This window comes from Penicillium paradoxum (assembly GCF_028828445.1).
Source record: "Penicillium paradoxum strain IBT 22861 chromosome Unknown utg000003l_segment0_segment0, whole genome shotgun sequence".
NCBI lineage: Eukaryota > Fungi > Ascomycota > Eurotiomycetes > Eurotiales > Aspergillaceae > Penicillium > Penicillium paradoxum.
In genome coordinates this window covers 2,887,389-2,909,328 of record NW_026643181.1, presented here as the reverse complement: position 1 = coordinate 2,909,328, position 21,940 = coordinate 2,887,389, and the positions used below count along the sequence as shown (strand labels likewise).

Genomic DNA, 21,940 nt, shown 5'->3' with positions numbered 1-21,940 from the left:
GGCTGATTTCAGGATGGGTAGACATGAAATGAGAGGCTAAATGCAAGGCTATGCAAGACATTTGAATCAAAGCGGCTCGGAAACGCCGGAAAATGCAAGGAAAAAAATATTGCAATCGTCGATAAACATTCATCGATTAATCGCTATTTTCCTTCATGAATTTCACGAATGACTTCTTATGGACCAGGCCGGCGTATTTACCGTCCCGAGTAACACAGAGATAACGAAGACCGAGCTTTGCGAAGCATTGGTAAACCAAGTCGATAGGGGAGTGAGTATCAAGGGCAATTGGAGCCTGACACGTTAGTATGAGCTGAGAAGTTGGAGGTTAATTGAAGACTTACTGGGTCAATGAACCGACTGAAATCCACTTGCTCGGCATCCTCATTCTCACTATCATAAATCGCAGTGGAAGCGTCCATGGTCATCAGGCAGATTGTATTTTCTTCCTCCTCGCCTAGCGTATCCAGTGCATACTCCAGATCAGGTGCTGGGATCAGACCGGTCAGGACACCATCTCGTAGAATGGGAAGTCCGCTATCCAGCTCGCCTGCCATGAGCAGATGTTCTAGTTTCGAACGGAGCTCCGTGGCTGGCAAGAAGGGCGACGCAGAAATATCGATGATGCGGTTCTTCCGTACCGGTCGAACTATGTCTCCCAATTCGGCATCGGAAGTTGGTTGTAGCTTACTATCCAAGAAGGGATAGGAATTCATATCCGTCAAGAGATCCTAGTTTCAATGAGTATAACTTCGGGATTGGGATGGAGGGCAGGTCTTACATAGATGCTGCGTGGTTCAATGGCATCCGCAGTCCACTTAGCGCAAAGCACCGATAGAGAGAACGGAAGGACATGGTTGAGACTTCCTGTCAATTCGAACAAGATCACTGCCAAAGTAACCGACAACCGGGTCACACCGCACATGGTCGCTCCAGCGGCGATTAAGGCATAGACCCCTGGCGTCACGCACGACTCAATACCATTACCCGCAGGACAAGAGTCGAACAAGAAAAAGGTAGGGTGTCTGAGAGCCCAGTATTGGATCAAATGCCCAACAATGCGTCCCATCAAACCGCCAACCACCATGGATGGCACATAAATACCAGCGGGCACTTTGATGCCGAACGTGATGATAGTCAAGAAACTCTTGATAACAAACGCCGCCAGAAGGTATTTAATAACGTCAAGAATGCCATCTGCACGAGGACACAGTCCCGTACTTTCCACATCCGATTCGCAAGGAGTAGCTAGCTCAAATAGAAGTTCGGTGACAGGAAGTCTGGTGTATCGATTCCAGAAGCTGACAAGACCTGTGATCAGCGCAACGAGGAAAACTTCAAGCATTGGCCAACGCTTGATCACTGGAATGCGACGGAATGATCGTGCCCACAGGCTCGAGGCTTTGATAAATAGCGCACCGGCGGCACCTCCCAAAATACCAAGAGCGACAAATATAAGCATCTCGAACATCTCCCAGTCGGATAGATATCGAACCTCAAAGAGAACAATCTTGCCTGTTCCATATGGATTGAGGAACTTGAGAGTTAAGGTAGCTGCGATACAGCAGAAAAATGTCCTGAAAAGGGTCTTGGGTGGGAAATAATAGCTGACTTCCTCCAAGCTGAAGAGTACGCCACCAATAGGAGCACCAAAGGCGACAGCAACACCGCTGGCGGCACTGGCGCTCAGAACCTCACGTCTCTTGCCATCATTCTGGTTATACTTGGCGAACAGACGACAACAGATATTGCCAACGCAAGTGGCGATATGGACATATGGGCCTTCTTTACCTAAGCTCAAACCAGAGGAAACACTGAAGATCAAGCCAATTGTTTTCACAACCAGCGTCTTGAGTCCCATATACCCGTGAAGTACAAAGCCACTGTTGATGACCTTAACTTCTGCCACTCCACTGCCAGCAGCAGAATAGTAGATCATCGCTGGATGGGACGGGAAGCTGGGCAAAGTTCCATATGAGGGAGAACTCGTTTCTACCTCCGAAAGAGGTGAGTCCGAATCATCGAGCCCAATCGCAGATCTTGTACCACGAGAGTCGGCACCCAGATTTTCATCAAGCGTAGCGAGAGAAATGGACGAGGGAACCACGGTTTTCGTGAGCAGCGTTAACGCACACGATATGAGAGCCAATGTCACAACCCAAAAGATGAACATTACGAGATCAATCCACTGATTCCCAGGATCGGATGAGAAGATCCTAGACCAGGGTCGCCATTCATCACAAACAGCTAGACCTTCACAGCAGCTCCGCCGATTGCGGAAGTACTTGGTCGTGCAGAAGCCTTCCTTCAGATCAAATACCGCACCCTCGGTAACATCGACGAAATAAGCAATGCAGGCCGTGATGCATCCAATGAGCGCGACCAATATCCACCCTTGCGCACCGTCAAAGGCCGCCAGCAATCGACCTCGCACATCTTTCCTTTGGCGAAGTAGGCGGAGCCGGGCTCCATCGGCGATACTATCATGCACCCAATCCGTAGAAGTGAATTGATCGTACCAAGTTCGCTCATCCAGAAACGAAGATGCAGTCAGGTTGTCTTTAGTGGACGGAGGGAGGCTGGCGGGTCTACTATCGTTGTCTACACTGCCTCGCCGACTCAATCGCCTACCCGTGGAGTTGGCACGGCTATGATTTCGCGTCCGCCGTAGACTACCGGCCGCCAAAAGGTGCCTGAGCGAGTCCGGGCCGGTACCTGACACTCCAGAAGTGCTGGTGTATGATCGGCGAGGAGCTCGTCGCCGGACGTCCTGGGCGGACCCGAGCAAACGGGTTGTTTCCGAAATTTCTAAGGGCGCATCAAGGGACTGATACTCGGTATGCGTCTCGGAAAGGTAGCTTTGAGATCGTCTGTATGTAGTTGGAGAAGGAGGAGCTGTTCGTGCAATGTGTGAGGTTTCGGTATCCTCTTGCTCGCGCGAGGCAAAGCCGGATTTTGGAAGAGATAGAGGCATGTCGCCGAGAAGCTCTTAGGCTTCAATTATATACAGTGGGGCTGGCAATGGTCAGTTTGGCAGAACTCCAGGAGACATGTCGGATCTGATCCACCTCCGACGTAAGGTGCAGCGGTGAAACGAAAACAACGCGAGTAAATACAGCAAGGAGCCCGACTTACTGAATCGCATCTCTCTTCGGTTCTCTGGCAAAAGACCCAAAACCATCAAACACACAAGAGAATCCAAAGAGGAGAAAAAAAAGGATCCGAGTGTAAGATAAGGTGACCATCCCATATGATCGAATGACGGGACGCGTCAGGTGAAAGCCATGACCCACTAACAGCCACCCCATCGGCGTTGTCATTTCGGATTATCTTTTAATATATTTCTACCCATGGACGCTCGATGCCCAGCACTGGGTCATGATTCGATGTTATGATTTCGGTGCATGTCGGATGCGTCTGATCCCCGCGTTTCTCCGTCGATCAACTCGGGGTATCGCGTGGATGGCGGAAGGCTGGTTGTGTCAACGCTCTGCGGGTTGGAATTTCATGATTCGACGAGATGCAGCCACTGTAGGCCCGATAACCTTGTTTCTCTTTGGTTGCTCAACGCGCGGGTCAAAGAGTCCTTGCTACTTTGGATACAACTATAGCATGAAAGGGCATGGTATCGGAAGCGACCCAGCTAACCGAGGAATTATTACGCTTGCAACTCTGTGGCTTCAACGCTAAACTAGGTCACGAAGAACATCTATACTATCGGCATCTTCGTCTGAACTAGGTTAGAATGTCTCTAACATTCTCAACCTTGAGACCTTGAGACATACATCGACCTCGGCGCAAAGGGGTCATCATTGTCCTCAGTGCTGCCCAATCCGAACCGCGCCTGGCGCTGATCTCTTGGCAACTCTGTGAGGTCGACGTCACTGTGAGGGGGCCGGGGGGACTTCAAAAATAAAAAGTGGCAAGAGTGTAACAGTCTCGGCATCTTTCAAATGGTATCCTCGATCTGAAAGTCCCCATCCTAGCACGGGGCTGATTTGAGGCCCAATCCACTGGTAGGCGCCGAAGGCTAATCGTCGAACATTGCCACATTGCCTAACATCTGCCATGGAGAGATCGGTAAGTTCCGAATCATCGGAAGCTGGGTCTAGTTTGTCATTTTGGGGATAGAGGGATAGCTCAACAAGGAGATAGCCATGGCAACGCGGGCCCTTGTCGCCCTTCCGATGCTATAGATTTGGCGTATCAATAAAATTGGCAATTTCGATGCCTGTTGATCATTGGCAATATGCTACATCAATCTCATAAGCAGACAACGTTCTCCATAATGCCAAGGGAATAATTTCGGGGTTGTGTCAAGGCTTGTTCAAGCTTGTCTGTGATGATCTCAAGACCGGCGTACTATACTCGGCACCTACCAAGGTGATCCCCTTGTAATAAGTAGGTCTATATCGAGAACAGCTCCCAGGTTGTTCGTCTTGACATCTCTATATATCGAAACGTATTCACAAAAAGAGAGAACACGAGAATCTTGTGGCAAGTCTCAACGTTAATTAGTGTGGTGGCCTGAGGTCTTTACCTCTATTGCACACACTCTCTTTTTCTCTATTCCAGCCCTAGAAGGAATGTCGGCTGCTGAAAATAAACCCAAGCATCATACTCCACCTCGGCAATTTGAGTATAAGGATGCTTCAAGCAAATGTATTTCAAATCTAAAATGATCCTGCCTTTAATATTTTCTATCTCGAGATTACTATGTGATCTCCCTCCAACTATGTCTACCTTACAGTTCTCATTGCTCACTCCGGAAGGATCGAAAGCTCTTATTCCGCGAGATGAGAAGCATGAAGTGTTTATATAAGGTTATGGAGCCATGAACAAAGCCAAAAGAAAGTCACTTTATGCAACGTTCTATCGCGCAGAGGCCTGCGGTAAGACTGTAAAGCCAAGTGCTAGGGGGCTTTTGAAAGCAAGGAGTCTAGTCTAGTGAAGGCTCTATCCACTGGCGATGGGCTATTGTCGAATTAGGTTGGATTGATTTGCTCACTAGGGAAAGCACAACTTCAACGATTCATTTCTCACTCCTTGTGCCTATAACTGGCGAGGCCGAGATTAGCGGGGAGCCGATGGACACAAATCACTATTACCATCACCCAGATGCCCCTATTTTGAAAGTATCTGGAGGTTCCAAAAGTAAAGCGGCTGTTCAGATCACATTTGACCCTACAATAGGCACTTTGAACATGGTCTTGGGGAGAATAAGGATCTTCCACATCCATCAATGCTACCTACATATACATCGTACCTGTGCGGGGTTCAGATCTGGCCCCTAAATGACGAGGTTGGAAACCAATTGGTGGAGAAATCTAAAATAGATTACTTGTAGATAGGATGGTTGGAGATGATATCGTGTCTTCTGTTCCCAATCTCTGGTCTTAATATCCAACAAGCGAAGATCCACCAATTTCCCTTTGGCCCGCGGAACTTCCCCCACCACCTTTCCAGGCTGCTTATTGTTATAAGCCCCGGCCTCCATCCAACTGCACCGTGCAATTTTATCTTTTTGTTTAACCGTCTCATCATGGCCGTTGAAACGATGAACGATAATGTGTTCACACCGTACGACCAGTTCCTTCTCTTTGGGGATTCCATCACTCAAATGAGCTGCAACCAGGAGGTAGGGTTTGGATTCCATGCTGCACTTCAAGAAGGTGAGTTCTTCCTATGGCCGATGTGGAGATTTGAATAATAAACTCATGAATTAAAAAAAATAGCCTACAGTCGGAGATTGGATGTGGTCAATCGTGGCCTTGCGTAAGATTATTCAAAGCTATACTAGACGATGTTATGCTAAAAAAAACTAGTGGATACACCACCGCCCATGCTGTCAAGGTATTTGGCAAGTTTTTCCCTACGCCACAGACTGCTACTGTGCGATTGATGGTAAGGTCCTTGGGGGGAGGCCCATTTGAAATCTCAGAGGTTCCTCAAAAGACAATTCGACTGACATCCAGTAGACTATCTTCTTCGGCGCAAATGATGCATGCGTTGAAGGCCACAAGCAGCATGTGCCCCTAGATCAATACAAAGAGAATCTGAAGACAATCATTCAGCACCCAGCGACGCGCGCGCAGAACCCCCGACTCATGTTGATAAGCCCACCTCCCGTTAATGAACATCAACTGGAGTTCTTTGATGCTGCAAAGGACACTCCCTTCCCAAGCAGAACGGCTATTTTGACCAAATTATATGCAGCTGCCGCGCGGGAAGTTGGCGCCGCGCTCAATATCCCAGTGGTGGACTTGTGGTCGGCCTTCATGAAACCCACAGGTTGGAAGGAGGGAGACCCTCTGATTGGGTCGCGCGATGTGCCGGATAATGAGACATTGGCTGGTCTTTTGTCTGATGGTACGTGGAACATCTATTCTCTGCTGTGCCTCATACTCACTAATCATATAGGTCTTCATCTGACTTCGGCTGGTAATCGTGTCGTCTATGAGGAAGTAATGAAGGTCATCCAGGCCAACTGGCCGGACCAGACCCCGGAGAGTCTTCCCATGGTGTTCCCTTCGTGGAATGACGCACCAAAATGAAAATCAGTCCTAGCTTGCATTATGTAGAAGGAGAATATAAATGCAAATCATAGCAGGTGCTTTAACAGTGGGAAGTATAGAACATGAAAGTATAGGGTGGAGTATGTATACGGAGTGTAAGCGGTCTAGCCCGGCGATCGTCCCTCGTCACCCTTCTGTACCTGTCGGCCTTGCGCCCCGCAAACTACACTCTTCACTCATCACAACCATTTCTCCTCACCTGTTCATCAACCCAGGAGTCTTCGATTTCGCGCTCCTCCTCCCATCCCAACCCCTGATAACTGCAAATCTGGCAATTTCGCGCCACTTTGCTCACGACTTCGCGCCACTTGTCTCCCACTCTGACCGTCGACCGTCAAATCACCGGCAACTGTGCCTAGCACATTGCACACACACACACACACACCATACATTGCAAATCTTGCTTCGCGTCGTCCTGTAAATCTTGAATCATCTGTTTATTGTCCAAAAATCCCACGAGAATCTTTCCTTCCGATATCAACATTGTGAAACGCGTTCCCTTTGTTCGTGCGAGCACCGCTTTCTATCTTGCCTAAACTCGCTGGATGTTTTGATAGGGTCCCTGATTACTTGCCCTTCACAGACAGGGTGGACGGCCGGTGGGCCGTCTCACAGATTGAAGGCGGCAGGAGATACTTGGAGAGCTGCTGGAACCCAAGTGTCGCCTTTCGCGCCTTACTCTTAGGGCGCATGAGTAACGACCATCATTTCAAATATTCCTCGTTACTTTATCTGTTCTCCTCATTTTAGTGTGAGTTCAGGACAAAATATTGGCTATGGATGCTCAGTATCCTTTTGCTTCTCGCGATGATATTTGGCGAGTGTTCGATGAATTGAAGGAGCTACACATCACCCAGTACGAGCAAGGAGAACGACTCGCACAGCTGGAGCGTCGCCGCGACGAGGATGCTCGGCTGAGAAGCGCTTGGGGTCCTGTGTCACCATTCCCGAACTCGGTTGGGCCAATCGCTCCAGGTAGTCCCCCTTCTCCTTCACGAATCAATTCACCACTTACCAAGACATCTATCGCAGACCCCGCTTTCCACACTCCCCCAGATGCTTTCAAGGGATTTGACCAGGGACATCACTCCGCAATGGCCAACTCTGCTATAGGATTTGACAGCGAAGAGGAGCCTAGACGGGGTGCCTCACGAGCCAACAGTGTCCGTTTCGATGAAAGTGCCATCCACGGGTACGGCCAAGCCAGCCGTTCTAATGATCTTCCTCTTCGGACCGGTAGCGGATTAAGTTCTCATCCACTCCTCGAGCGGACATTTTCTCACCAATCTGATGGAAGAATGAGTTCATCTGGTCACTCGCATCATTCCGCTCGCACGAATAGCCTGCGCCTGAACACCCGCTTGTCGGGTACCACACATATGGAATCACCTTTGATCCCCCCTCCTGGCCTCTTCTTGCTGGGACCGGTCCCATCCATCATTCGATGTTGGTTGACGGATACTTTCACCAATGGCTCTCTCCTGTATGCAGCTGTCTGCTCGGGATCGTATGTCTCAACTTTGGGTCTCTGCATGATCCGTGAGTTTGGGATGGAAGACATGATTGTACGTGAGGACGATGTGCAGTACATCAAGCTTCCCCTTTATCTTCCGGAAGCCATCATTCATCCATCTTCGTCGCGCCCAGGCACTCCTACTCACCAAGTCCCTGCGGTGACCATCCGTTTTGTGGTTCGCGAGACAGAGGTCGGCAATAACTCAATCCAGATCATTATTGGAAGCGATGTGATGCGCGCCCACAATGCCGACATCTTGTTCTCACAGGACAAGCTGATCATGGTGGATGATGAGCACAACCGCGTGTCTGTCCCTCTAGTGCGTCCTGAGCAAGATTCGGTCTTTAAGTCTCTATGCACTTCTCCAGGTACTCCTAATTCTGGGGATTCCTCGCTGGGGCCTCCTAGTAACGGAACTTCATCCGTTGGTATCATTGGCCGGCCTGCCAATGTTCAACAAAAGCCAGTTTCTGCGCCTCCATCAGCTCGTTTGCCTGGTAGTGAGAATGGCGATCCCAACAAATCCAATGTTCAAAGCCAGGTCCACGCTCACTTCTCTACTAGGACGCGCTCAGCCGCTCCTAACGCGGCGAGTTCTGAATCTACCAAAAACGACGATCTGCCGCCTTGGGGTAGCTGGCGTCGTGACGCCAAGAAACCCACCAGTACTTCTCAAAAGGCCGCCGAAAAACGCGAGATGAAAGTATTCCGCACCGGGAAGTCCACTAGCCATGCAAACTCTACGACTTCCGCTTCGGCCTCTAGTACTGCAACTGAACATGCTGACAAGTCGTCTCTGGCACTTACTGCTGCCCACCATTCCGACAAGCATGGTGCACTCAATCCCGTGGGCGGTGCATCGGCATTTGGATGGCTTAACCAGCCCCACAACGCCTCATCCTAGATGAGATAAACTAGGATTGGCTTTTATGTTTGATTACATCCGAATCTGAAACGATCTCGGTCTGACAGCATGATATGGAGGGGTTGTGATGCTTCGGAAAACTGGGAATATCTGCGGCAGGCACTACCAAGCTGGCCACCAGGAAAGGGAGAAACCGTTTTCTTTTAGCTGGTAGCATTGTCGAACCGCAGAGATAGCAGGGCCATGAAATACTGAAGGAAAAAGAAAAAAAGCATTATCGCTCAATTCACACCTGGGCCTGTTCATTGCCAATACCATTCGGATCTTATCTCATCTAATTCGTAGAACTCCGCATCGTACATAGGTATCTACCAAAAGCCCCCATCCACTCCAGTCAACCGTAGCACAGATCGCCCCAAACTAAATTTTTGAGAAAACGCCCAAAGCTCCCTTGGTACTCTCCTTGGTCTCCTTAACAAGTCCACTAATAGCCCGGAACGCTTCATGCCCAGCATCCCCGACAATCTCAAACAGCACACCCTCACTACTCGTAATCACAGCCCCCGCATCTCTCAATCTAGCAAGCGCAACCCCCCTCTCCTCAGAATTAACACTACTTACCCCATCAACGAGGACATAAACCCGGTGTCCGCGCTCCAGAAGATCGAGCGTCGTCTGTGTCACACAAATATGGGTCTCAAGTCCAACGATGATCACATCGAGCTGCGTCTCACTGGCCGCCGGAAGCAGCTTCTCTATCTCCGGGGTTATCATCGAGAAGATGGTCTTGTCTACGTCGGCGCGGATGTGCGGGCCGTTGAGACGCTCTTGTAGTTCCGACACGGTATTGCCGAGCTTCTTGCGGCTTTGGGTTGTTACGAACACGGGCATTTTCAGGATTGATGCTGCCTGCAGCATTTTGTCGGTTATCGAGACGCTGGTAATGTTTAGGTTATTTGGCTCTTTTGGTTTCTTGCGCGTTTGGAGGGAATCGTACAGCTTGGGGAACTCGTAGATTTGAGCGCGGAATTTCTCTTGGATGTCGCAGATGCTGGGGTTTATATTGTTAGTCCCTGTGAGAGCGGTTCTGTTTATTTGGTTTTGGGTGTTGTTGCATACAAGAGTACCGGATTACCTGTGATGTCAGTGTCTTGTCTTGAGCTGGGATTGGGGGTTTCTCTTACGGATTCGAGATGCGCGTGAAAGGCTAGCCATGATTGTGATGGATTGAGGAACCAGGTTCTGTGAATGGATTAGATATTGAGGATGGGATATATGGGAAAGTAGAAGTAGAGGTGAGTCGGCGGGGGACGGGCAATCGGGGAATCGGAGATGCGGGGAAGCAGTCGGCCGAGGGAAGATGGCTATGCTCCAAGTTGGACTCCCGGATTTCTTGTCAACGTCTTGAATCAATCATGGTCAAACTTTTGATTTGGTATATAAACATCACTCATCTACTCATCTAGGTTATTTACAGCTTGACCTCATGCACCTTGGCCCGTCCGACGAACCAACTGTCATCGCCATTGCCCGCCGCTGTGCGGATGGCGTAAAGCTCATCGAGGAATGCCGGAACGAAGCTGCCTGGGCCACGAACATACTCTTTGGCTGCTGCGTTCTCCGCTGCAATTTCGTACATGAGAATGCCGGACAGGACGGCGAGGAGTCGGTCAGCGCGATGAGCAGTCAGGAAGCACCCGGAGATTGTGCCGATAGCACAGCCGGTCTGTAGATATTCGTTAGTTGTATACTCAAAATATGGATCTAGAAAGGTTGCGTACGCCGGTAACTTGTGCCAGATATGGGTGACCATTCTCAACGGCAATGACCCGCTCACCATCACTAAGGTAATCTGTTGGGCCGGTCAAGAGAACAACATTGCCTTGAGAGGGTTAGCCTAGAGAAACAATCGTTAGAGGTTCATGCGTATACTTACGTTCCCTCCGAGCCAAATCCCGCGCCAATGTAGCTTTTTGCTTGTCGTCAAGTGTGCTCGGGCCGCTGTCCACGCCACGCTGTTGAACAGCATTGCTACCCCAAACTTGGCGAATCTCGCCCTCGTTGCCCTTGATCAAATCAAAGTAGCCACCAGTCATAAGTTGGGTCACAGCGTCGCGGCGAATTTGTGTCGCAGCCGCACCGACTGGGTCATAAACCACTGGGTTGCCTCGCTCATTGTATGCACTAATCGCTTTGAGGTAGTTTGAGACACTGTCGCTGGTTAAAGTCCCCATGTTGATCAGAAGGGCACCATCAAATTTGCACAGGTCTGTGGCTTCATCGCCGTATGGGGACATGATGGGAGATGCGCCACTGCGCAATGTTAGCATAGAGTATGTCATGGCTTAGTGGAATACACTGACATAGAAAGGGCAACATTGGCCACAAAGTTCGACACAACAAAATTAATCATGTTGTGTACGAGCGGATGCACCTCTACCACTTTACGGATGATTTGAGGCACATCCTTCAACAAGGCCTCAGCCTCATTGGTCCTAGGAGGGTTGGAAGTCAATGCAAACCGAGGCGCATTCTTGATGAGCTCAACAAATTTCGCTGCAGAAGCCTTGGGATCATCGGCCGCTATGATAGCGCTGACAATGGCCACCCCATCCAATGCTTTATTCGGTGACTCGGATTGGTAGATTACTCGCTGCACATTGGAGTGATTGATACCGCCAATAGCAACCGTGCCCACGTCAGAATCTTTAATGCCATCCAGAATGGCTTTTGTGCCTGCTGTCCCGATGACTGACTTGGTATTAGTTTTGCTATTAATGGTCAGCATCAACTATTCAGTAGGGAAACACTGTGTTTGAAGACTCACGTGGGGGTGGCAAACATAGTACCAACTCCGAGATAGTCAGCGCCATCTGCGATAGCCTGTTTCGATTCTTCAATGGAAGACGTAGTGACACCAATAATAGAACCTTCGGGAAGCAGCTTCTTTGCTTCTTGGAACTCTGGATTCAATATCAGTACATGTATCTTTCACCAAATGGTGGCAACACACTCATATCATCTTGACCAATGTGCACGCCTTCACACCCGATGGCAAGCGCCACATCGATTCGGTCATTGATTAAGAGTGGTACATTGAATTTCTTTGTGATTTGATGCAGTTTCCGGGCAGTCTCTATCATGACACCAGTGTCATTGGATTTCTCCCGATATTGCACCACCGTCACACCTAGCGTATAGCTTAGTTAAGAAACCCACAGAATAGCTAGAATAACACTTACCTCCTTCAAGAGCACTTTCTACTACGGCACATAGATCTCGACCCTTCAGAATGGCAGGGGTCGAATCCGTGACCAAATAGACAGACAGATCTACGGGCATGGTGGCTTGGCCTTCGGACAAAGGCTGGTCGGAGTAATAGAACGGATGTCGTTGAATTGACAAAGAGAATGCCGAACTGAAGAGTTGAATTGGTGAGGTCAGCAGACTATAGCTCGTATAACGCTGTATAAGTGACCGAAGGAGATTGCGGTTATCGTTGTGTGGTGGGGTTCGAGTTTCGGCCTGTAGCTCAGCCGATGTATACAACTTCACTACGCCGTATGGGCTTCAATGTTGGTTGGTCAAATGTGTTGGTTTTTTTCGTTTGAAACAATGGGCTGACACCTGAAACATCCTCCAATCGTGGAGAATCCCCAAGATCCCTTGCCGTCTCATGTGACTTGATCATTTCCAATCCTGTATACTCCGAGTTATTCCCGGCACGTGTCAGCTGACATAACCATGGTTTGTCAAATTTCTGCCTTTTTTTCCTTTTCTTCTTTCTTTCCCCAACAACACACACTCGCACACATAGGCATCGAGTTATTTTCGAAGCCGGCATTTATCTCCCGCGTGGACTTGCAGTTCGACGCTCTTCATATTTCATCACTGGTTAGTTCGGCATCGCCATCATTTTCCACCGTCCACCAAAAGGTCTCCGACCTCTGACTCGGTCTCCCTCAAGAACTTCGATTGTTCCCAGAAAGCCACACGTTGAGAAGTTTGTTGCGAACTTGTCTATGTATTCGTCCTCCGTCCAAAATTTCGAACATCACCTGCCGCTCAAGCTGCAAACGTTTCGCGCGCCGAAACCTTGCAGCATACACCTCAGATCCTGTGGCTGAACACCCCGGATCTTTCCTCAACCCGTTGTGAATATCTCTTGAGAAATCACACCCTATACTCCAAAACAAAAAAAAAAACTTGACACGCATGTCTTGTCTCGTCGACGAAACTATCATTCAGAATTCCCCCAGCTTTCTCTTAAGCAATCCCGCTATTCCCTTCTCGTGAAACAACCGCTCAACTAAACCATCATCATGGCCACCGTCAACATTCGCCGGGATGTCACCGATCCCTTCTATCGCTACAAGATGGAGAAGCTCCAGGCCAAGGTCGAGGGCAAGGGCAACGGTATCAAGACCGTTGTTGTCAACCTGAACTCGGTTGCTCAGTCTCTCAGCCGTCCTCCTGCCTACCTCATCAAGTACTTCGGCTTTGAACTTGGTGCCCAGGCCAATGCCAAGCCCTCCGATGAACGTTGGATCATCAACGGCTCTCACGATGCCCCCAAGCTCCAGGACTACCTTGATGGATTCATTTCCAAGTTCGTGCTCTGCAAGAAGTGCAAGAACCCTGAAACCGATGTCACCATCAAGGACGAGAAGATTACCCTGGATTGCAAGGCCTGCGGTCAGCGCTCCGATGTCGACCCTCGCCTCAAGCTGAGCACCTTCATTGTCCGCAACAACCCCAAGGGAGGCAAGAAGGAGAAGAAGAAGTCCCGCCGCGAGCGAGAGAAGGAGAAGGCTGCCAATGGCGAGGATGCTAGCCCCGGCGACAGCAACAACTCCGAGAATGGCGAGGATGGCGATGAGGCCCTCGAGGCCAACAGCGATGATGAGGTGACCCGCCAGGCTCAGGCCATTGAGGCTGAGGCCGAGATCGAGGATGATGATTGGGCCGTCGACGTTTCCGAGGAGGCTGTCAAGGCTCGTGCCAAGGATCTGCCCTCTGACCTCAAGCGTGCCCTTGTCATTGATGATGGTGACGATGAGGGTGCCGACGGCCCCTCTTCCTACGAGCAGCTGGGTAGCTGGATCGTTGAAACCGCTGCTGAGAAGGGCGGTGTCACCAACGTCACCGACGTTGAGATCTACATGAAGGCCAAGGAGTTCGGCATCGAGAGCAAGCACAAGACCGTTGCTGTGCTGGCCCAGAGCATTTTCGATGAGAAGATCGCCAAGCAGATCGAATCCCGCGCTGGTCTCCTCAAGAAGATGATCACTTCCGAGCGTCACGAGAAGGCCTTCCTCGGTGGTACCGAGCGTTTCGTTGGCCAGGATCACCCCGCTCTTGTTGCACAGGTCCCTGCCATTCTGTTGGGCTACTACCAGAATGACCTCGTGTCTGAGGAAACCCTCAAGGCTTGGGGTGCTAAGACCAGCAAGAAGTACGTCGACATCTCGACCAGCAAGAAGATCCACAAGGCTGCCAAGCCCTTCATCGAGTGGCTCGAGACTGCTGAAAGTGACGAGGAGAGTGACGAGGAGAGCGAGTAAAGCGAGTAAATGGCAAACGTCCTGTACGCTACCGTGCACCATGCACCATCTGCCAGTCGCTATTTGCTATCCGCATTTGTTCTTTGGGGAAGGGAATTCTGAGACCTCCACCTGCTATGTCCATTGTTTATGGACTCAGCAGATCGGTTGTCATTTTAGTTTAGCTTACCATCGCCACTCCTTCATAGTCAATATCAATTGGGTTTAAATCCTATCATCCACAAAAAGATAGTTGTCCGTTTCTCAGGCATGATCTGAATATCTCGTTAGCTCGATCTAAACTATATCACAGTACTCTCCTCTGTCTATAGTTGTCGCCAAGCCGGAAAATTCTTGGTGTCAATGGCATTTGAATACTACTACTACAAGTAGAACAAACTAAATTGATATCTCATGCCACGCAATACCATCAAAAATGAAAGCAAGGACTAGAACACCATCTCTGCAAGCTTGACCTGCTCCCCCTCACCATTAAAAGAGGAAGTAGCAAAACCACCGCAATGTCCAACATCGCCAGTGGTAATCAAACCCGCTTTCACGCGATGGCGCATGAAAACAAACCACGCCAAATCCAGATTCCAAGCTTCCATTGCCCGAATCGCATCCTCAACAGACACCATAACTTCACCGTGAGCAGTATCATCCGCAAATGTAGAATTCCTCGAAGAAAGGAAGTAATACTCCGGCCCAACAAACAACGCAATCCAACCACCGAGCATCTCGCAAATCCTATCTCCTACTTCTAATGGCAGTCGTACATGCGAGAGAACCGTGATAAAGAGGGAAATCAACGCACGCCACAGACGGTGGTGCGGAGTAAAGAACCTCGAGCCGGGGGCGGAGGGTGAGAGCGAAAGAGACGAGGAGAGGGCGAGGTGTAAGGTGGATGCCAGATCTCGTGATTCTGCGGTGCTAGGTGTGGCACTAGGGGCCTGAGATCTGGCACGGCGCTCATTTGCAGCCTCGCCGTCAGCACGTACTTTCTCCCACACGCGGCGGTACAGCCGGTCCCAGCGGGAGAATTCGGTTTCCACCCGCGTGGCCATGAAATCGCCTGCGCCTTTGCACATTGCTTCTATTGCTTCGCAGGCTGTCACGGTCACGAAGGTTTCTTCTTGATAATCTGGAGTTTCCGGGTTGCGGGTTGGTTCTGCGGATGGAGTGGCGATAAGGGATTTAGAGGTTTCGTTTGCTGGTGATGAGGGGAATATGATTCGGCTGGCTACTGTGGGCCAGAGGTCGTTGATTAAAGGAAGGAAACTCGTTTCGTTTTGGGAGAGGGCAGGGAGGACTTCGATGAGGATTGAGAGGAGGGAACGGCGAAGGTAAGGGGATGGCGAGGTTAAGTGTGACGGGATGGATTTGACAATGTGGAGCAGGAGGGAGTGGGTTTTGCTGAGTGGTTTCTCGGCATCTTCTGGTTCTTTGGGGGGTGGGAGTGGCTCATCTGATTCAGCTTGGTTCAGGAGCTCTTCGACAGAGGGCTCTGGTGGAGGTTTGTCGTATGTTTCTGACCATGGCTTCTTTGGATGCGGGATTTTCCCATTGGCGTCTGCCAGCTCATCTTCAGCGTGGCGCTGAGCTTTGCGGTTGGCGATCGCCGTAGCGATGCTCGAAATCGAGAGATGCTGGTACTGAGACTTGCGCGAATCGTCAGATCCATTGTCTTTACCCTCATCGATTGTCAGTAAGGATGGCTTCTTAGCCCCTTCCTCGACGATCGCTGCTAGAGTTTTGAACATTGTCTCAACAAGTTTGGGATAGCCGTGGTATAGATCCAATATGCCGAAAACCGAGTCGACCAGATCATCCAAGTAGGGTATCAATCGTGCGCCACAAAGCTTGACCATCATGAACAGCACTTGGGATGGATAGGGTGAAACATCAAAGGTATTCAGTTTCAAGGCGACCGAGTTCACCAAATAGTCCACATTTTCAATGATCATAGCACTCGTGTCTGAGTAGTTGCAGGCATTGGTCAAAATGTTGAGACATGTCATTGCATGGCGCTGGAGATTGGGATTCGGTGATGCCAGCAGCTGTAAAGTCGGATAAAGCGCATCCATGAGCTCGGGACGGAAAGCTTCGCCGAGTTGCTGGGCTTGAAGAGCAACAGATTCCAGAGCGAGTGCTGATGTACGCCAGTCGTCTGTTCCTTCAACTGAAAGTTCATTTAGCATATTTAATGAGACATAATATAATTCTTCTATCATTCCGCCACGGTCAACTGACGAGACGGATCCCTCAATATGATCAAGAGAAATAAAATCATCAAAGCTGGATGATGCAGCGGCGCTGTCCCGTAAGAAAGTCATCGCTAACCAGAAAGGTGCAATGGCAGAATCACTTGATGTCGTGTGCATGCGGTTCACAATTGACCGAGTGATCTCATTTCCGGATTCAGACAGATTCAATCTTGTAATCATCAACCGTAGATCTTTGAGGGTTTGCTGCTGGCTTTGGTGTTCTAGAATAATTGGTGGGAATATTTCAGATTTGGCATCTGTGCTGAGCACCTCCCAGTTGAAGGCAGTGTCCATTGAAGCCAACGGCTGAAGGGCGTTGGTGCTCTGCCGGACAACGGCACCAACACTATCACATAGACCGGAAGCCAAGCCGCTGGTGAGTAGATCGGATCCAGATTGGACTTGAGACAAAACCTGGAAGACTGTGGAGATTTGGCGAAGTCCCCATTGCTTAGCTGTTTCATCGTTGCCTTGCATGATCCGAGGGAACGAGGTGAGCCATGTATGCAATGATTCTTTGAGGGAATCCAGAACTGTGGAATACGTTGTAGCAAGATGGGTAACGCTCTTGTATGCTTCATTCGCCCCTTCATCCTCTTTATCTGCAAGAACCACAACAGTTTCTACCATCATAGGGAGAGCCTCTGAAAGTGTGGTCTGGCACTCTTCAATAATCATCAAGGAGAAATTTAGAACCGCAGTTTGGACCTCTGCTCTCTGATGGCGGCGAACCTGGATGACATTGGCCAATGCCAGCTTGATCTGTGTGGTAGTGGCCTTCAACCAAGCTTCATCCAGAGCTATCTTGTCGCTTTCCAGCCCCGGTGGGGCGACCTCCGAGGCGACACGGTCATTAAGAACGGACCTTAGAAGCTCTGTAAGGATTTCTAAGGAAACTTGGAGGAGTTTGAATGATCTACGAGCTTGTGTTGTTGGCCTCAGAACCTTGGCCAGTGCCGACACAGTGCGCGGCATGATACTGGCAAGCACCACGCGGTCTGTAACTCGAGAATAGAGTGCTTGCAGCGCTCTGGCTGCAGATAGGCAGAGTTCATCGGATCTATCATCGACGATTCCCTCAAGCAGGATATAAACTGTCTGGTCGACAACTGTCGCAGTGCCGATCTCGTGATAGATTGTCTGTTTCGGAATAGCTCCTTCCAATACTGTGAATATAGCACTGAGACAGTCGAATCCAGCGATGCACAATTCTTCCGAGACCTTAGGTTTTGGTAGTTGCTTCTCTTCCGCCTTGCTTGGAGATCCTCCGACGATCAACGTCAGCAAGATTATTAGTTGCTTTCCCATGACAGGAGACAGCCGTTGTCGCCATCCATCAGCGACCAATATTCGCAAGCATTGAACGGCGGACTCTAGGCACCGGGCGGGCAATCTTTGGGTCTCGTTGAATATGTGCGAAAGTGGAAAGAACGCATATTCAGCCAGTTTCTCGTCGAGTGTGTTTCCTTCCGCAAGTTCCTTTAAACAGTTTTGTACTGGCTCAAGAGCTCGGGATACATCGGCAGCGGAAGCTTGATTTCCTCGAAAACGGAGACCTACAGAGCTGAGCTCGACGCATGGCGCTCGGAGCTATTTGAGGATCAGCATTGTACATTGTGTAGCCCAGGAACCAAACGATCAGATCATACCTGCTTGAAAGATTGCTGCCGGAGATTGTCCATTGCAGTTACTCAACGCCAGACAGCGTTAGAGATGCAAGATAGTCGAGATTAGGGTGAGTGTCAGTCTCGAAAAACCAGCTAAACACTCAACACCCCATTGTAAACACTGTCTAGCGGGCCCATCGCAATCGATAACTGTGGGACTGCGTCACAAAACTGCACCGCCTGGTCACGATCTGCCAGCAGAACCAGGCGGTAGAGGAATTGCATCCAAAAGTGGCAAGATAATGTCGCACGTGATGCATTAGCGCGTCTCGACGCGTTGGAACCTTGACAGCTGCCTGCGAGACAGCGCTAGCCTAGTGCTGGGTGTTGCCTTGGCTATTGCAATTGTAGCTTTGGTTTCCTCAGACTATATATTCAGACAATTTTAGTGTCTGTCTAACCCGGAGAAAAATATCTATGCGGGTTTTGCGCATTCCAGAGCTTGCGCAATTATCGCTTTTGCGCTCGAAACCTAGTATCTGCAGACGTCTCGCAGGACAGCACAATTTCTTGACATCAATCTCACGATTACCTTCGGTTTTATCTTCTACTACTTTTTCCGCCCAAAAAACCCGCAGTTTGAATACAATTACACTCTCACCATCACGAATCATGGCCGATGATAAGAGCAGGAAACAGGCTACCCTTGGGTATGTACGAGATAAACAACAGACGATCGGGTGTGTCGACGGTCTTCTGATGGCACATGTGCCCTTTGGCTCTGCCCTCTCTCGGGTTATAATTCTGTCCAGCCTGCTAATTCATTCTACTCGTCTTACAGGAGGTTCTTCGGATCGAATGCTAACCAGCCGCCGAAAAAGCAAACTACACTGGCCTTTGGTGGAAGGAGACAGCCGGCAAGCAGTGGTTCTGCCGATGTAGAGATCAAGGATAACACAGGCGATGTGAAAGTGAAAGATGACATTGACTCAGCACCGACTGGTACCGTCAACGGAGGAGAGACAGCGAAAGGTCTGAAGCGGGAACAGAGCTCCGAGGTGGAAGCCAGCGATGACTCTGATATCCAGCCGGTCACCAAAAGGCGGCGCAAGGCCTCGATCAGCTCTTCCGGAGCTTCCAAGAAGAAGCAACCTACCTCTCCCCAGAAGCCCCCATCTGCAAAATCAAAGGCTAAATCGCCGTCACCAAGCCCGGCTGCGCAAAAGCCTGCCGATGTTACTCCTGAAGAGAAGTCGCCATCGGTTGTAGAAGAGGAGGACCCGTTAGAAAGCGAAGATGAAGGGGACCTTAAGCCAGAGCTCACGAAGAAATCCATCGAAAAGTTCCAAGCTAAACTGAAAGGCAGTGGTAACGATCCATACCCAGACTGGAAAGCCGGCGAACCTGTTCCTTATGCTGCTCTCTGTACCACCTTTTCTCTTATTGAGATGACCAGAAAGCGCTTGGAGATCACGGACCACTGTTCTCTTTTCCTTCGCCAGGTTCTTCGCCTGACTCCTGCCGATTTCCTACCTACTGTTCAGCTGATGATCAACAAGCTGGCTGCCGACTACGCCGGCATTGAACTGGGCATTGGAGAATCATTAATCATGAAAGCTATTGGTGAATGTACCGGCCGCAGTCTCGCCATCATAAAAGCCGATCAACGGGAAATCGGAGATCTGGGACTTGTCGCTGCCAAGAGTCGATCAAATCAACCTACCATGTTCAAGCCCAAACCATTGACTGTACGGGGAGTGCATGAAGGCCTGCTTGCGATTGCCCAGGTCCAGGGCCATGGATCTCAGGACAAAAAGATTTCTGGTATCAAGAAACTGCTCGCTGCAGCCGATGCTGATACTGCTGGTAAGGGAGGTAAAAGCGTGGATATCACTAAGGACAAGGGTGGCCCTAGCGAAGCCAAGTTCATCGTTCGATTTTTGGAAGGTAAATTGAGGCTAGGACTCGCAGAAAAGACAGTACTGGTCGCTGTTTCTCGAGCAGTCCAGGCCCATGAAGCCGAATCAAGCGGAAACAAGATTCCGTCTACAGAAAAAATGGTTGAAGGTGAAAATATCTTCAAAACTGTTTACAGTGAGCTTCCTGCTTACGAAGTAATCATTCCTGCCATTCTTGAGCACGGCCTTTTCAAACTACCTGAAATTTGCAAGCTTTCTCCTGGAATTCCCATCAAACCTATGCTTGCCAAGCCAACAAAGTCTATCACTGAAGTGCTTGACCGATTCGAAGGCAAGGAATTCACTTGCGAATACAAGTATGATGGAGAGAGAGCTCAGATCCATTTTGTGGCTCCCGATTCTATCCACCAATATCCCGGGGCTCTGGAGACGTTGCAAAAGGACAGCAAGGGACTTTCATCAATCTTCTCCCGCAACTCGGAAGATCTCTCCAAAAAATATCCCGATGTTCTAGGCAAGCTTGATACGTGGGTTAAAAACGATGTTAAGAGCTTTGTTCTTGACTGCGAGACTGTTGCATGGGATACGGAGGCCAAAAAGGTTCTTCCTTTCCAGCAATTGATGACTCGTAAGCGCAAGGATGTCAAGGCAGAAGACGTGAAGGTTAAGGTGTGCGTATACGCTTTCGATCTGCTGTTCTTCAATGGAGAGGTGAGACTATCTGTGCCTATTTAAAGCAGTCCTCTGGATCTCCAATTGTGTTTGCTAACTATGTAACAGCCCTGTGTGAAGAAGACTCTACGTGAACGTCGGGAGCTTATGCACCAATGCTTCCAACCGGTTGAGGGAGAATTCCAGTTTGCCCAATACGGCAACTCTAATGTTCTCGATGAGATTCAGGAATTACTCGAGGCTAGCGTTAAGGCATCTTGTGAGGGTCTCATGGTAAAGATGCTAGACACACCAGAGAGTGGTTATGAGCCAAGCAAACGGAGTCGTAACTGGTTGAAGGTATGGGTCTTCCGTTCATCGATTACTTCAATCGATGCTAATCTTGATATAGGTCAAAAAGGATTACCTCGCTGGTGTAGGTGATTCTCTCGATCTTGTCGTCCTCGGAGCCTACTACGGTCGTGGAAAACGCACTTCGGTCTATGGCGCCTTCCTTCTCGCTGCTTACAATTCCAACAACGACACATATGAGACCATCTGTAACATTGGCACTGGCTTTTCCGAGGCGCTTCTCGAAGAGCTCCACAAGACGCTAGTTCCTTTGGTCATTGACCGCCCAAAACCCTTCTACACTCACTCGACCGTCCCCAAGGATCAACCGGATGTTTGGTTCGAGCCGAGACTGGTCTGGGAGGTCAAAACAGCCGATCTAACACTCAGTCCACGGTACCAAGCCGCTGCTGATGAGTTCCAAGGGACTACCGGCGGTGGAAAGGGCGTGTCTCTTCGATTCCCGCGGTATATCAAATCCCGCGACGATAAAAAGCCTGATGAAGCCACCACTACCCGTGCTGTGGCGGAGATGTACCGAAAGCAGGAAGCAGTCACCAAGGACCATACGAGCAAGGGCGGTGTGGATGATGACTTTGAGTATTAAAGCGTTTTCATCAGGTGCATTGGAATATAGCGAATACAA

General features: G+C 49.7%; 8 protein-coding genes across 8 annotated transcripts; 4 read left to right on the top strand and 4 right to left on the bottom strand.

Moving 5' to 3' along the window:
• Positions 1-136: 136 nt before the first annotated feature.
• Positions 137-2,974, bottom strand: N7457_002985 (putative voltage-gated chloride channel (ClcA); the record flags this gene model as incomplete). Its single annotated transcript, XM_057174031.1, has 3 exons — positions 137-295; positions 345-731; positions 782-2,974. 3 exons carry the CDS (start codon positions 2,972-2,974, stop codon positions 137-139), a joined length of 2,739 nt encoding a protein of 912 aa, XP_057034182.1.
• A 2,568-nt stretch (positions 2,975-5,542) lies between these two features.
• N7457_002984 (SGNH/GDSL hydrolase family protein) lies at positions 5,543-6,554 on the top strand (the record flags this gene model as incomplete). The annotated part of the gene is made up of 5 exons (XM_057174030.1): positions 5,543-5,672; positions 5,736-5,775; positions 5,826-5,904; positions 5,979-6,369; positions 6,421-6,554. 5 exons carry the CDS (start codon positions 5,543-5,545, stop codon positions 6,552-6,554), a joined length of 774 nt encoding a protein of 257 aa, XP_057034181.1.
• Positions 6,555-7,351: 797 nt separating this feature from the next.
• N7457_002983 (uncharacterized protein) lies at positions 7,352-8,995 on the top strand (the record flags this gene model as incomplete). The annotated part of the gene is made up of 1 exon (XM_057174029.1): positions 7,352-8,995. One exon carries the CDS (start codon positions 7,352-7,354, stop codon positions 8,993-8,995), a length of 1,644 nt encoding a protein of 547 aa, XP_057034180.1.
• Positions 8,996-9,376: 381 nt separating this feature from the next.
• N7457_002982 (uncharacterized protein) lies at positions 9,377-10,171 on the bottom strand (the record flags this gene model as incomplete). Its single annotated transcript, XM_057174028.1, has 2 exons — positions 9,377-10,029; positions 10,141-10,171. The coding sequence occupies 2 exons, from the start codon at positions 10,169-10,171 to the stop codon at positions 9,377-9,379; spliced, it is 684 nt and encodes a 227-aa protein (XP_057034179.1).
• A 256-nt stretch (positions 10,172-10,427) lies between these two features.
• N7457_002981 (bifunctional hydroxyethylthiazole kinase/thiamine-phosphate diphosphorylase) lies at positions 10,428-12,298 on the bottom strand (the record flags this gene model as incomplete). Its single annotated transcript, XM_057174027.1, has 7 exons — positions 10,428-10,682; positions 10,738-10,838; positions 10,893-11,269; positions 11,320-11,727; positions 11,784-11,919; positions 11,970-12,146; positions 12,199-12,298. The coding sequence occupies 7 exons, from the start codon at positions 12,296-12,298 to the stop codon at positions 10,428-10,430; spliced, it is 1,554 nt and encodes a 517-aa protein (XP_057034178.1).
• A 980-nt stretch (positions 12,299-13,278) lies between these two features.
• On the top strand, positions 13,279-14,520 carry N7457_002980 (translation initiation factor eIF5; the record flags this gene model as incomplete). Its single annotated transcript, XM_057174026.1, has 1 exon — positions 13,279-14,520. The coding sequence occupies one exon, from the start codon at positions 13,279-13,281 to the stop codon at positions 14,518-14,520; it is 1,242 nt and encodes a 413-aa protein (XP_057034177.1).
• A 428-nt stretch (positions 14,521-14,948) lies between these two features.
• N7457_002979 (uncharacterized protein) lies at positions 14,949-18,448 on the bottom strand (the record flags this gene model as incomplete). The annotated part of the gene is made up of 2 exons (XM_057174025.1): positions 14,949-18,356; positions 18,416-18,448. The coding sequence occupies 2 exons, from the start codon at positions 18,446-18,448 to the stop codon at positions 14,949-14,951; spliced, it is 3,441 nt and encodes a 1,146-aa protein (XP_057034176.1).
• Positions 18,449-19,045: 597 nt separating this feature from the next.
• N7457_002978 (DNA ligase (ATP) CDC9) lies at positions 19,046-21,901 on the top strand (the record flags this gene model as incomplete). Its single annotated transcript, XM_057174024.1, has 4 exons — positions 19,046-19,083; positions 19,215-21,003; positions 21,073-21,303; positions 21,356-21,901. The coding sequence occupies 4 exons, from the start codon at positions 19,046-19,048 to the stop codon at positions 21,899-21,901; spliced, it is 2,604 nt and encodes an 867-aa protein (XP_057034175.1).
• Between the last annotated feature and the right edge of the window lie 39 nt (positions 21,902-21,940).